This window comes from Sprattus sprattus, assembly GCF_963457725.1.
Source record: "Sprattus sprattus genome assembly, chromosome: 16".
Lineage (NCBI taxonomy): Eukaryota > Metazoa > Chordata > Actinopteri > Clupeiformes > Clupeidae > Sprattus > Sprattus sprattus.
In genome coordinates this window covers 7,949,867-7,963,073 of record NC_137914.1, presented here as the reverse complement: position 1 = coordinate 7,963,073, position 13,207 = coordinate 7,949,867, and the positions used below count along the sequence as shown (strand labels likewise).

At 46.2% G+C, this 13,207-nt stretch overlaps 1 protein-coding gene across 1 annotated transcript in view; it reads right to left on the bottom strand.

Annotated features, from left to right (window-relative positions):
* Positions 1-13,207, bottom strand: part of plxnb1a (plexin b1a) — a 43,362-nt gene that overhangs the window by 15,678 nt on the left and 14,477 nt on the right. Inside the window, exons 2-10 of the mRNA XM_080854505.1 lie at positions 7,870-7,948; positions 6,624-7,717; positions 5,043-5,225; positions 3,540-3,671; positions 3,257-3,357; positions 2,651-2,786; positions 2,169-2,325; positions 1,153-1,261; positions 225-333 (exon numbers count right to left, since the gene is read on the bottom strand). Of these exons, the coding sequence (XP_080710631.1) occupies positions 225-333; positions 1,153-1,261; positions 2,169-2,325; positions 2,651-2,786; positions 3,257-3,357; positions 3,540-3,671; positions 5,043-5,225; positions 6,624-7,717; positions 7,870-7,879 (2,031 nt within the window). The 5' untranslated portion in view covers positions 7,880-7,948. The remainder of the gene's footprint in view (positions 1-224; positions 334-1,152; positions 1,262-2,168; positions 2,326-2,650; positions 2,787-3,256; positions 3,358-3,539; positions 3,672-5,042; positions 5,226-6,623; positions 7,718-7,869; positions 7,949-13,207) is intronic.

The window sequence follows — 13,207 nt, the reverse complement described above, 5'->3', positions numbered from 1 at the left end:
AATATGAATATAAAATATGGAAAAATAAACATACGGACATACACAACACTAATAAAGTATTTAGTCTGGCGACAGGGACCAGACAACACACTGGGGGAGCAGCACAGAACAAACAAGCAAACAAATGAATGAAGGGGCTTGATTTCTACCACAGACTAGCTGAGCATGGAACACCCATAAGTACTGTAGAAGCAGATAACCATTTTTGGCAGGGTAAAACTTACATGTTCGTTGTAAATGATGACGCCCTCACCGCAGGTTGGTTTGTGTGTACACAAGTGCTGGTGAATACACCAGTTACAGCTCCAACGACTGCTTACACACCCAGTGCACCTAGGAGCAGGACATAGACTCACTCACTCAGTATTTGTCACTGATAAAATGTCATAAAACAGCAATTTAAAAAAATATGTTTACTATTGACTTTCGAATCAGTCAGCTATTATTTGGGTTCATTATTGATGACATGTTTAATACTAAGTTCTTCACCGGATTGTGAGTTTGGTAGGGGAGGGGAGGCTGTGGGGTCAGGAAAGAACTACTTGGATATCAAACATGATCTGCAGCACTTTCATCTTAGGATATGGTATGTTAACATGGCCACAGACACTTGCCTAAACATTTGAAGCACGAGATTGGCATACACTGATTGGTAAATCTACCCCACTTAAAAGTAAAGACAAGTACCAGTCAGCATGCATGTTAACCATTAATTACTGCCGGCAACTTTTCACCACTTTCGGTGAGAGGTCTATCTTGTTAACAGATTGCCTTCCAGTTTGCCGGGCCGGAATGCGTGGGGCCTCTTCCCATCCCCCTCCGCATCATTAACGACATCTGTCACCGTCTCTTTACTACAGCGCTGTTGCCAGTGTGGGTGACAGCTGCCCTGGCATTTCTCTCTCTTGTTGCCTCCTGCTCATTCCAAGGAAAACCACACTTCTGCAGTGTTGATTACGAGCCAAAATGGTTGACATTCTTGGTGCCCATCCCCTAAACACACCTTACAGTCTGTATTCAAATGAGCCGCACCCAACCCTGTTATGCCTCTGCTTTTGATTTCGTCCGTGGGATGAGAGTGTCAGTGCGATGTTTTGGATTTGTGATGTTATCAGAAAAAAGTTGATCACATAGAAGAAAGTCGACACTCACGGCTTAGTAAGGGACAGTTGCTGGACCAGGCCACAGTCGTAGAAGGTAAACATTTGGCTGGCAACTGTGATGTTGAGAAAGCGGAGTGACAGGGGGACTGTAACAGAGTCTGCGGGACAGAAGAGTAGATGAGCGTAAGATACAACATGTCTGAAGGGTTGAGCATTCTTCACGGCACCACCATTAAGCCAGATTGATGACCAAGGATATAGTTTATCAGTAACGCTCTCGTGTTCTATCCAGAACAAAATGTGGGGTGCAGCAGGATGTCAAGAAAAAAGTAACCATGAGAAAGAATCTGTGTTTGTGATTTTTGTACTGTTATTCCACCGGAATTAAAACCAACAAATTCAATTATTTCTGGAATTTGTCCCCACATTTATTGTTTTCCCATGGAAGCAGAGGTCATCTGGTCTGAGACCCGGATGACTACTTCCCTCTGCTGCCTCAACCAAATACCCCCAAACTATGATAAACAAGAGTAAAGAAAAACACATTCCTATTAATGACAGAAACCATATATTTGAGACCAACATTTTTATAATCTGGGCCTTAATCATACAAAATAACTGCGCATGAATTATAGAAAATATGTATGACCTGATATCATCAGCGGCACATAACCCAAAAATATTTGCATAGTCATGCAGAGTTAAAGGTAGTGCCCATGATTCTGGTGAAAGGTTGACCTCAACAGCCAATCAGAATACACCCCTTCCTTGCATGCTCCTGAAGCAATGTGTTGATTGGCTGGAATTCTTATGGCTCAGCCTGAGCCACACTGTTTCCCATTTGCAGAGCTAGGCCTGTGTACGAACACAGGAGTTCACTTTGGAGCATACACCCACGTACAGCTAGAGGCTGAATTTGACAAAATATGTATTTGGTCAGAATTGCAGACTGCCTCTTCAATAGTAGCAACTACAACTGTTTTGTAGATAACGCAAAACATTTCTAACATGATCATGAAATATGGCCCGTTATGTACTGTATGTATTTGCATACTAGTCTCCCACCTTCTCCTTGACTGATGGATGGCACCCTCCTGGTGTGTGGAGTGTGGCAGCTGACAGTTGTGCCCTGGACGGCTGCAGGAGTCTCAGTGCCCCTAAAGTCACAGCTGTATTCCTCCCCTTCAGAAAGGCTGGGCAAACCTGGAACTTCCAGAACAACCTGAACGGAAGCGGAGATACATATTAACATCTGTACTGTATATGCATGTGTGTGTGTATGTGAGAGAGAGAGAGAGAGAGAGAGAGAGAGATAGAGTGTGTGTGTGTGTGTGTTTGTGTGTGTATGTGTGTGTGTTTGTGCATGTGTGTGTATGTGCATGTGTGTGTGCGCGTGTGTGTGTGTGTGTGTGTGTGTGTGTGTGTGTGTGTGTGTATGTGCATGTGTGTGTGCGCGCGCGTGTGTGTGTGTGTGTGTGTGTGTGTGTGTGTGTGTGTGTGTGTGTGTGTGTGTGTGTGTGTGTGTGTGTGTGTGTGCCAGTGCCTACACTGGTCTCCTCTCCACGGCTTGCGTTGAGGGGGCTGAGGGAGGCGACCCTGAGGCAGTGCTGCTGCTGAGGGCCGAAGCTCCACAGCCACTGGCCCTTCAGAGACCCCCGCTGGCAGGCAGAGCGCACGCCACACCTGGAACACACACAGTAACAGCTCCTCGGTTAGATCACGGACCAAGTCTCTGAAGGATGAAATGTACTCTCCAGACATCCCATGGTCAAGGAATGTTTCATTAGAGTGGACCATTGTTAGTTAGAAAAATGTTAAAAACGTCCCCATCAAATGTATCACTTGATTGTCAAGGAATGTTTCTCAGCACCATTCAGTGTGACCTGTTTTTTTTCTGAATACCTTCTTCCTTAATGTGAGACTTTAACAAAGGTCATGTCATGCTGGAACAAATGACCCCCCCAAATTGTGAGGAATAAAATCCAAACGTGGTATAACAGACATTCAGTCTGTGAGGATGCAAATATTTATCTTTATTGACACAAACAACACTTCCAGTGTGCAGCAGGGAGACGGCTTACTCTATAGATATTAGGTTAGTATTGAATCATGAGTACAGCAGACAAAAGAGGACTCCAGGGTTAAAAGCTCACCTTCCCTCCAGCACACACCAGCCACAATAGGGATCATGGGAGGCCAGACACGACTCGCAGTCAGAGTGCCTCTCACACTCAGAAACAGGACGCTTTTCGACCTACAAGATGGACGCCAAAATACATAATCATTCAGAACTGACCTGTACCTGTTGCTAAATAAGACAGCAATGAGGTAGAATGTAAGATGCTGGGCCAAATTTTTTAAAATTGTATACTACACATTATGTCAAAACCAGTTCCTCTCTCTGTGAGGGTGTGTGCGTCTGACGTTTGGACTCACAGCAGTGCTAGTCATGATGAAGAGGTGTCTGTGCGCCTGGTCCAGTATCAGATCACTGCTGATGGGGGAGTCAGGCTGGACTAAGATGGTGGCGTATCTTTCTGCCTGCCCCGTGGCGTAATCTATAAACACCTAGAGAGAAGCCCACACAGGTCAGTCACTGAGGGAGGAATTACAGGAGAAGATTCACCGCTCATCGTGGAGATTACAGGCTCTCCTTCAACGACCAGTGACAGTACAAAAGAAACTTCCTGAGTGAAGTCGATTAACAATATAAGTTTGAATATACTGACAGACACATTAAACAAGAGAGCTCAAAAATGTGGGACTTGGGAACACAATACATTGGATGAAAGAGCTTAATGTTTCTTAAATCATATCACTTCTGGAGTAGATTACACTAAATCAGATTTTCAGGTGGGAAATCCAATCTGTGAGACAGGTGACATGGTTAAAAGTCCCAGACACCTTCAGCTAAGTGGCTAACAGGCCTTCCCATGCTTAGCTTGGCCAGCCTTAACACGATTAGCGTCCATTTAGTGTCAGCTCCAGTTACCTAGGGAGAAAATCATGTTCTGTTCCTTTTACACTAGAAATGGTGTGTTCATGTGTGTGTGTGTTTGTGTGTGTGTGTGTGTGTGTGTGTGTGTGTGTGTGTGTGTGTGTGTGTGTGTGTGTGCGCGCAACCATGTGAATATAGACATAAAGCACGCTTGGCTGTATATTGGCTTGGCTGTATATTTCGGAGATAGACAGTCTCCCACTATAAGGTTAGAGTTGCTTGTGTATCTGTGCATGTGTGTATGGGAATATGCGTGTATGAATATGGGTCTGTATGTTTGCTGTGTGTGTGTGTGTGTGTGTGTGTGTGTGTGTGTGTGTGTGTGTGTGTGTGTGTGTGTGTGTGTGTGTGTGTGTGTGAGTGTGAGTGTGTGTGTGTGTGTGTGTGTGTGTGTGTGTGTGCGTGTGTGTGTGTGTGCGCGCTGTGTGTGTGTGTGCTGTGTGTGTGTGTGCTGTGGTATTCAGAATGTGTGGATGATATAATCCCTTTATAATGGTTTACTTCTGGTCAGCTGCATGGCGAGGGGCTTTGATCTTATACCTCAAAGCCCAGTCAGTCTGGAGCTCAGGATGGTATGGCCCACTGCCTCCATTCACAGACTTCTTCACAATTAGCCAGTAAGACCACCTCCATGAAAAGACTCAAGTGAATGTATTTACCACACTTCAAATGACAGAGTGAGTGAATGTAAAGGAAACATTGAAATGTGCAGTGTAAGTGCATGGAAACCAGCTATGTGTCAGGATGAACATAAAAATGTACCCATATATTGCTTAAATTATACACTTGCTTTATATTGATTGATCCCAAATGTTAAGCACTAGTATTTGGTACCAAACCACTTTTTACCATTGCCAATTCAGTCCACTAATGAGCTCACTGTCTACATTATGACTGTACCGCAAATATTTTCTGAAGAGCAGCTCAAGTCAAGACTCTACCTTGTGTAAGTTTCCCTTGGAGTCTCCCAGGAAGGCGATGGTGTGCTGGTCCCTGACGCTGACGGCTACGGCAGTGAGGCGTGCTGTGGGGCTATCCCAGAGTGCACTGCTCTCCACCGCCGTGCGGCTGGCCATGGGGCTGGGGGTGTGGTCGGAACCACAGGGATATGCCTTCAGGGTGTTCTGCAGAAATAAAGAAAATAAACACGCCCGTTTTTTAACCTCCCCCCGAGTTCTCATACCATTTTCTGTGCATCCTTGTTTCAGACTCAGCAATAGACAGTGCTGAGGTGAGCTTTTGCACAGGGAGTCGATGGGGAGGGGGGGGGGGGGGCTCGATCTATGTTTTGTTTAAATAATCTCTAGGCCGTGACTAAACCAGACCCCCCGCTGAATACCAGTAGAGTAGCTCTTCACTTCCAAAGAAAACTTATATGCATATAAATGGTTACACATGTAGATGTCCATGTTCACAGACTAAATATAACAGACAGAATAAGACAGAAGTCTGGTTCATTCTGTCTCACTCGTGTTGATGAAATGATGATGTCATGCTAAATCCTCTCATTCATTCAGATGCACTCTTTTCACGTACAGTAGAGTTTAGTCGCTCCATTGTCTCTATGAGCACAGTGATCCTCTTATATTGCCTTAAGCAGATTGCGAGCAAATCAGATTACTAACAGACTGCAAGTTTGCTTCGCAGTTTGAACTAAACACCCCTGCAATTTTCCCTCTTATGCCCTCTGAGACACCAAGGCCACCTGTGGTTCCTTTTTTTCACAAAGCCATAGATGTGGGCCAAACTGAAACTCAGGGCCTGTTTACAAAGCGTTGTGTATGTGTGTGTGTGTGTGTGTGTGTGTGTGTGTGTGTGTGTGTGTGTGTGTGTGTGTGTGTGTGTGTGTGTGTGTGTGTGTGCGTGTGTGTGTGTGTGTGTGTGTGTGTGTGTGTGTGTAGGTGTGTGTGTGTGTGTAAGCAAGCAATATGTGTGTGTGTGTGACTGCATATTGTGAAAAATGTGCATGTGGAGGTATACAAGGCCTCCCCCTACTTCCCTTGGCAGACTTCATTAGAGGAGCTTTACTTTGTTTGTTTTATAGATCCCTAACGATCCCATTAAATCAAGCTCGCCGTCCTGGCAACAGAGGCAGACGGGAGGCAGGTCACCCAGAGGTCACGGGCCCCGGGGCACATGGCATGGCCTGGCGTCTGGGATCTGCTGCCCGTTTGACACGGGCCTCATTAGAACCCTTCCAGGGCTGCCAAACTGCCCTCCTCTATCTGGCCTACGCATGCCAAAGCACAGGGAGGATGCCCACTGCAGCTAGCGCTAAGGCATGATGAGGACAGACTCCAGACCTCAGAGAGAATTAGCTTCAAACCAAGTCGGTCATGTCTTAAAAAAGCATCTTGACATTTTGCAGGAAATGTCACATGGTACTGAACAAGGGAACATGGACAGCATCTGACAATCAGGTGAAAATGCAGTTCTGTTTACTTAAATATATTGCAAATACCAAGTCAGTCAAGTGAGGTTGGTTATTGTTAATTTTTCATGTCCTTAAATGGTTGTCTTACCCTTGGCAGACTAGCGCAGCTTGATTTAACGTCGTACTCAATGTAGGCCACTTCAGCTCCACCTTCGCCAAACCCCATCTGAGTGTAGCACAGGTCTCGCGTGGCGTCCATCTGATGGTCCAGCTGGTCCAGCTGATAGAAGCAGAGAGCGGACTCCTCACCGGGCCCTACGGCTGAGCTCACCCAGGGCGAGAACACCCCCACAAGCATCTCAGTCCCAGAGCCTGTACTCCCAAGATCGGCGGCCTGAAGGAGGTTGTAGTTTTTCCCAGTTGACACGGAGTGACACACCAGGGGCACCTCCACATAGGAATAGTAGGCGGCGTCGTCGAGACACACGCGGGCCACGTAAGTCCGGTACTCGCGTGACGTGGCTTTAAGGTCTCGTCTGTAGAACAGGAAGTACACATGTTCCCGGCGGGAGAAGGTGGTCACAAAATGGTGGTCGTACTCCGACTGCCGCCCGGCCACGGTGAGCTTGGCCGTCTCCTCGTAGGAGAAGATGGGCTCGGTGGTGAGGTGGCGCGTGGAGATGGGCGGCTGGCTGCTGGTGTAACCCCGGCCCACGTACAGCACCGGGGGAGCGCCGGGCCGCGGCCGCACCACCAGGCCCACGGTGGAGACGGCCGGGTCGTTGGCCGCGACGTGCTGCGTGTCCACGGGCCGCTCGGCCGAGAAGAGCACCTCGCTCACGGAGCCCAGGCTGCGCTTCTGACAGGTGCCCTGGTGGACGCTGCCGCAGGTGATGAGCTGCATGGAGTAGGGGTCCACCAGCATCAGCTTGTTGTGGTTGCTGGCATAGCTGGCGTGGGGGCAGTGGGCCTCGGTGACCGGGGGCAAGCAGTCCTTGCTGTCCCTCACGGGGCCCGTGCGCTCCTCCTGCTCCAGCCGCAGGCCGTCCAGGCCGTCGAGCTGGAACAGACGGTCCCGCGCCCCCACGTACACGGTGCCCACCGAGGGGTCGGGGTGCAGGGCAAGGTGCTCAAAGATCGTGTCATTAGAGGAGAAACGGGGGTATCTGTGCTCTGTGTGGACTCCGGTGGCACCGAGGAGGACGAGCTGAAGCAGGACACAGGCGAAGGCCATCCCGAGCACTGCAAACACACCAGATGATTTACTTTATACACAGTCTGAAAAGGCAGCACAGCACAGACAACACATGAATGATTTACATTATACACAGTCTTAATAGGCAGCACAGCACTGCAAACACACCAGATGATTTACATTATACACAGTTACTCACCATTTGTCATGGATATTAATGTAAGGAGGACTGTCTCCTTTTGTCATCAAGTGATGTGACACATTGTTTTAGGAAATACCTAGGAAAAAGTGAATAATTCTGATTAATATCAGGATAAAATTATAATGTTCATGGGATAAATATGCCTATAGCAGCTAAGTAAACCTACTACGAAAATGAATTCCTTATTTCATGCATTTCAATTCCAACTTCTGTGCCATACTAATATAAAAAGTGACAGAGAAACATGCCAAACATATGACGCAACCTCTGACGGTTGTATAGTAGTGCTGTTTGGAAACCCCTCAGCTAAATCACTGGAACACTTTTACTGCTAGTACAGGGGAGGCTACAGTGCCACATTTTGCCTGTAAGGCTATTACAAGCCACCATTCAAATATAATTAGCTTATTCACTGGGCTATTTCCTCTGAAACTGAGCGACAACAAGTGATATTTCACCAGGACGCAGTTAAACAGCAGACTTTATAATTCAAGTGGCAGTGACATAGTGACAAAACTGTTCCACCGGCATCCAACAGCCACTGCCTACAAAGAAATTGCAATTAGAATGTATGCTTTAAAAACATATACATCCCTCCACTCAAAATCTATTGAATCATTATCAGTCATGAATGAGTCTTTAGAAAAGCATCTCCCCTGACCACCCCCACCCCACTCTCACTACTTCTCTCTCTCTCTCTCTCTCACTCATGCACGGAAATGGCAACAAGTGTCACTGGTTCACACACAGGCCGCTCAGACTCAAAGGGACACTATTCTCCGTGGCGAGACACAGACTCCCTTCACAACACCGGAGACCTTTAGAAAAGAGGGGAGAGAAGCCCTCTTTGTGAGGCCAGCTTGCTATTGACCTCATGTATGGACTAGGGAGGAAATGGCACCGAGCCACACGTGCATTTAGCCCCCCATAATAATATTGGCCCTGTCACTGAGATAGTTTGTCTACATGCTAAGTAGAAAGTTCCACTCTCCCTGAAGACTGTGTTGTTTGTTCACGGTGACTGGGGTGCTTTCTCTGAAGGCCTAAATGCTGAAATACTCCAGGATTCATCTGTATGTTTCCTGTCTATATATCCATCCGTTATTGCATCCCAGGGAAAGGATTTCCATCATTGTACTGACTATGCATCGTCCAGGGCCATTGATCTTTCCCTTTTTGACAGAGAACAGAGTGACCATAATTTTCACCCTTGTCAAAAGCATGAAGTTACGCCTCCCCCAATAAGAAGCTGCTGCTCCTGAACAGACTGTATTGTTTGGAAGTGTTCCCAGGAGGGGAAACTGCCAAGGCAGGCGGAGAAGCTTCAGGCCTCCAGGGCATGCTCCACACAGTTGGGGCCTGAAGAATCCACCCCAGTGTCCAGCGAAGGAGGCTCTGGCATTGACCCCACATTTTATTGGGTCCTACAGAATGCCACACAGCCATGGATCTTTTGGACATAGCACTGGAAGTGCTAATTTGCCATGGCGAATGATTCGCGCATGGTATTTCAAAGACAATATCCTCATTCAAACGGTCGTGACAGGTTGCCCGAATGGTTCTTGTAATGGAGTGTAATCCATCTTACAGACTCCTTTCAGCGGGGCCATTGAAACGCCTGTTAACTGTGGTTATGCCACATGCATTTCATTTCACAGTACACACCAGATAAGACAGCTCAAAGTGAACTAACTATGACATGAACTAATGAAGGGTATCTAAACAAAACTTTAAAAAAATATTTTTTCGAGGATATTTTTAAAGAACTAAAAACTACAGCATAAGTGAGATTCTTAATTACAAGCCGATGGCTCCATAACATTGACCTTTAGTCAACTGTAGGCCGATAAAAAGAAAAAAGCTAGATATAGCTGTACTGAGACATGAAATGATGATGGTCTCCACAAAAAATGTGTTTCTTGACTCTTTCATTCCATAACCATTTATGGCAAACCAAATGTGATTCACACAGAGCTCCATCAGTTCTTTTGACCAATTTCCACTTGAAAATCCAACCACAACATTCACCTCCTTCTACGCCATGTAAACTTCCAGTGCAGTCTTCCTTTATTCTAATGCTGCCAAGCAGTTTCCCAGGGGCTTTCACTTTCACTGGGAGGCTGATGTCTGGTGAGCTTCCGTTGAGAGCCGTCAGTATGCAGACCAATCAGAGAGCTAAAGGGAGTGGCTAAGTTGATGACAAAGAGGAAACACTGACCCTTGAGAATTAGACACAACTATGGCTAAGAAGCTTAACATCTGTGCTCAGACGTTATCTTTAGCATTTTCTCACCAGTATGTATCACTGGAAATAAACTCAAGTTTATTTTTATGAGGGCACCATGTTTGTTAATGATTTGTCATTGTAGGTGCAGTGATATGTTTAAAAGGACAATAGCGTCAGCACATGTACCCCCCCCAAAGGTGTGTCCTTTAACCTGTGCTGATGCTATTGAGACACACCCAACCTGTCCACACACTGGTGACCCATACACAGATGCCACACCATACATCTAGTTGAAAGAGCCTGCTGTGGCACAATCATTAAGCTCGCAATTTAAATCGACACATAGGATCTTGCGATGAGTGTGTTAGCACCCTGAGACGGGTGTTAAAGGTGTTCTTGGTGTTGACAGTGTTGATGGTGTTGACACTTTCCAGTGGTGAATGCAGGTTGACTCCACCCTTGACTGAACAGGTACACGACTGTACACAAACTGAGAGGGATTGAGAATTTAGATCACCATTAGACCTTTAAATATTTTCATCGAAAGATATCACACCCAATGATCATATCTTTAAGGGGAACAGGAGCAACCCTGGCAACTTTAAACTATCTTTGTGTCGATTATCTCCGTGAATACAGGAGCCAGCTGATCTGCACAGCGCATCAGAGTTTCCCAGGAGACTTCACGAGGGCCGGCTGCTTTCCTGATATTCTGTTTACTGAAGAGCCTGTGGTCCACACTCGTCTAGGTGGAGGCTGTGATTAAGAAATAGCTGAGATAGATGGACAGAACTGGGGCTGACGTACCAAAAGAGGAGGAGGAGGCCATTGGCTCACTGAAGAGGATCGCTGTGGCGTGAGTTAGTAAAGGACACTGTGGGGGAGGAGAGGAGGGCATGAGAGCTCATCTATTTGCTGTTGGTGAGTCTTTGCAGGGACCTCCAGACAGCTTGGATGTTGTTAGAGACATCCATCTCAGCAGTCCGTCCTTGTGTTTGACATTTGGACCCAGTAGTGTTTTGTTAAACTGCTGTTTTGCGTAATAATATTCCTTCTTGTTCCCAGACTTATTGCTGTATTATCGCTGGGTGAAGTACTTAAATAGTACTAGCAGAGCTTGAGGAAAAAGGGCAAAACACTTGTAGGCTTTAATTATAGCTTGCAAGCTCTATTTTTACTCGATATTACAAGCTGAAACAAATTGTATATACACTATCATTAGTGATATTTCTAACCCCAACAAATCCCTATGAGGGGATTCCAGAACCACAATAGATTAGGTGAAAAGAGTGGTGTGGCAACGCCAGGTTAGTTATCTTATGATACTAATCCAAACCGAAATGAGCAGATTGCAAGCATCCTTTAAAGGGGCCAGCATGGCTCCAACTCAACTGATCACAGATGCTAAGCGTATGACATAATTATTAGCTGAAACTAAAATATATACACAATATATAGGTTTATTAACATCGACATGTGACGTCAGTATTTGGAGAGCACTGATATCTCACAAGGAAAACTATGGAATGTAAAAATAAAGTCACAACTGACTGTTAACTTCTTGGCTGTGATACGTTTCTCCCCTCACTGCGACAAGGTCAAAAGAGGGGAAAAATATCCAAACGGGTGGATTTCATCTTGACTTTTGGCTGAGCAGGGCGTGCTTTTAACATTGTGTAACAAAGTTTATCTTATCGCTGCATGGTAGTATGTTCTCCCACCAGCCCCCCCCCCCCTTAGAGAGCCGGCATGTGTCTCCTGAGTCCCAATGCCAAATTACAGTTGGCAGGCTGACAGGCTGGGAGAGGTTATTTATAGGGCACTCGGACAGAGACTGTACTCAGCGATCAGCACACTCACATTCCACACATGATAGATGACAGGCCTCTGGATTGTCTGTCTTGTACCCACTTGAAGAGTGTCAAAGCTCCTCTAGAACGGTCTTTATCGTACATTGTCAAAAATAAAAGAGGTAATTTGCAGTAGCCCATGCAGAGTAGAAGTTCATTAATGGCATAATGAGCAGTCATATTTCGATTTGTCAGAGCACAGTAATGGTAAAGACATAAAGGGCTGATGGCAATCACACTTGACGTTGTTATTGTAACTCTGTTTGTTTGTGTACCAAAACACAAAAAAGAGAAAGCATTCACTGTTATTTATCTTAGTATTTTAACCGACAAAAGTCAACAACACACCACTGAGTCACCACATTAGTGTCACCATAAGTGTATTGACTTTCTTTGGAATATGTACTTTACAAAGCTCACTGTCGGCCGGAAAGACAGATTGTTTCCCCCCCCCCCCCCATTCCCTGACTCAAGCTCCATCACTAACAGGAAGTTCCCATGACGATCTGAGCCCTTCTGCTCTATATATAGAACCCTCAGCCTGGTGTCAGACGGTCAAAGAGCAGGTGGGGACAAATGCGATACTGACATGTCCCCCTTTGTCGCTGTGGCCCTCTCTGCAGGGGCTGTCTACCCCAGAGGTCCGGGCCATAATACTCGGTAGAGTGACAAATCAGTGTTACCCATGGCCTGGCACACATGGCATCTTTCAATGCCTTCTCTCAGCTCTGCACACAGTGCATATGACAAAAAAAGAGGAATGTACCACTGGTGTATCAGTTAGTTAGAGCATACTTCACAGGACTTTGAGTGCTCAGAGATTCACAGCGGTGAAACATTCCTCCTCCTACGCCGTCTGGAACAAGAAAAGTGTGTTAAGATCAGAAAATGAGAGGAGGTGTGTTCTGCTTTAGGAACACAGTGCTAATCTCTGAGGGAGTACCCAAACCCTGGCAACATTCTTTCTCTTGGCAGTTACTTGGCCTTGTTTTTTTTTAAAGTCTCCTACAGCTCTTTAATCTATCCAATTAATGCATTTTTCATAAGACTCATTGTCAGCGTGATCATCTCTGTGCATCTCTCTTGACAATGGTGAGGGGCCAGTGGTCTAAGAGGCGACAGACCTCACGCCAGGTCATTAATAATAAAGGAGCATCCCACTGCTTCGAAGCACTAAAGGGGGTGCACCTGCTTCCGCCCAGACCTTCACAGCACACAGCCCTCCTTGGGAACTACAGGGGGGCATTGGTCATAGACA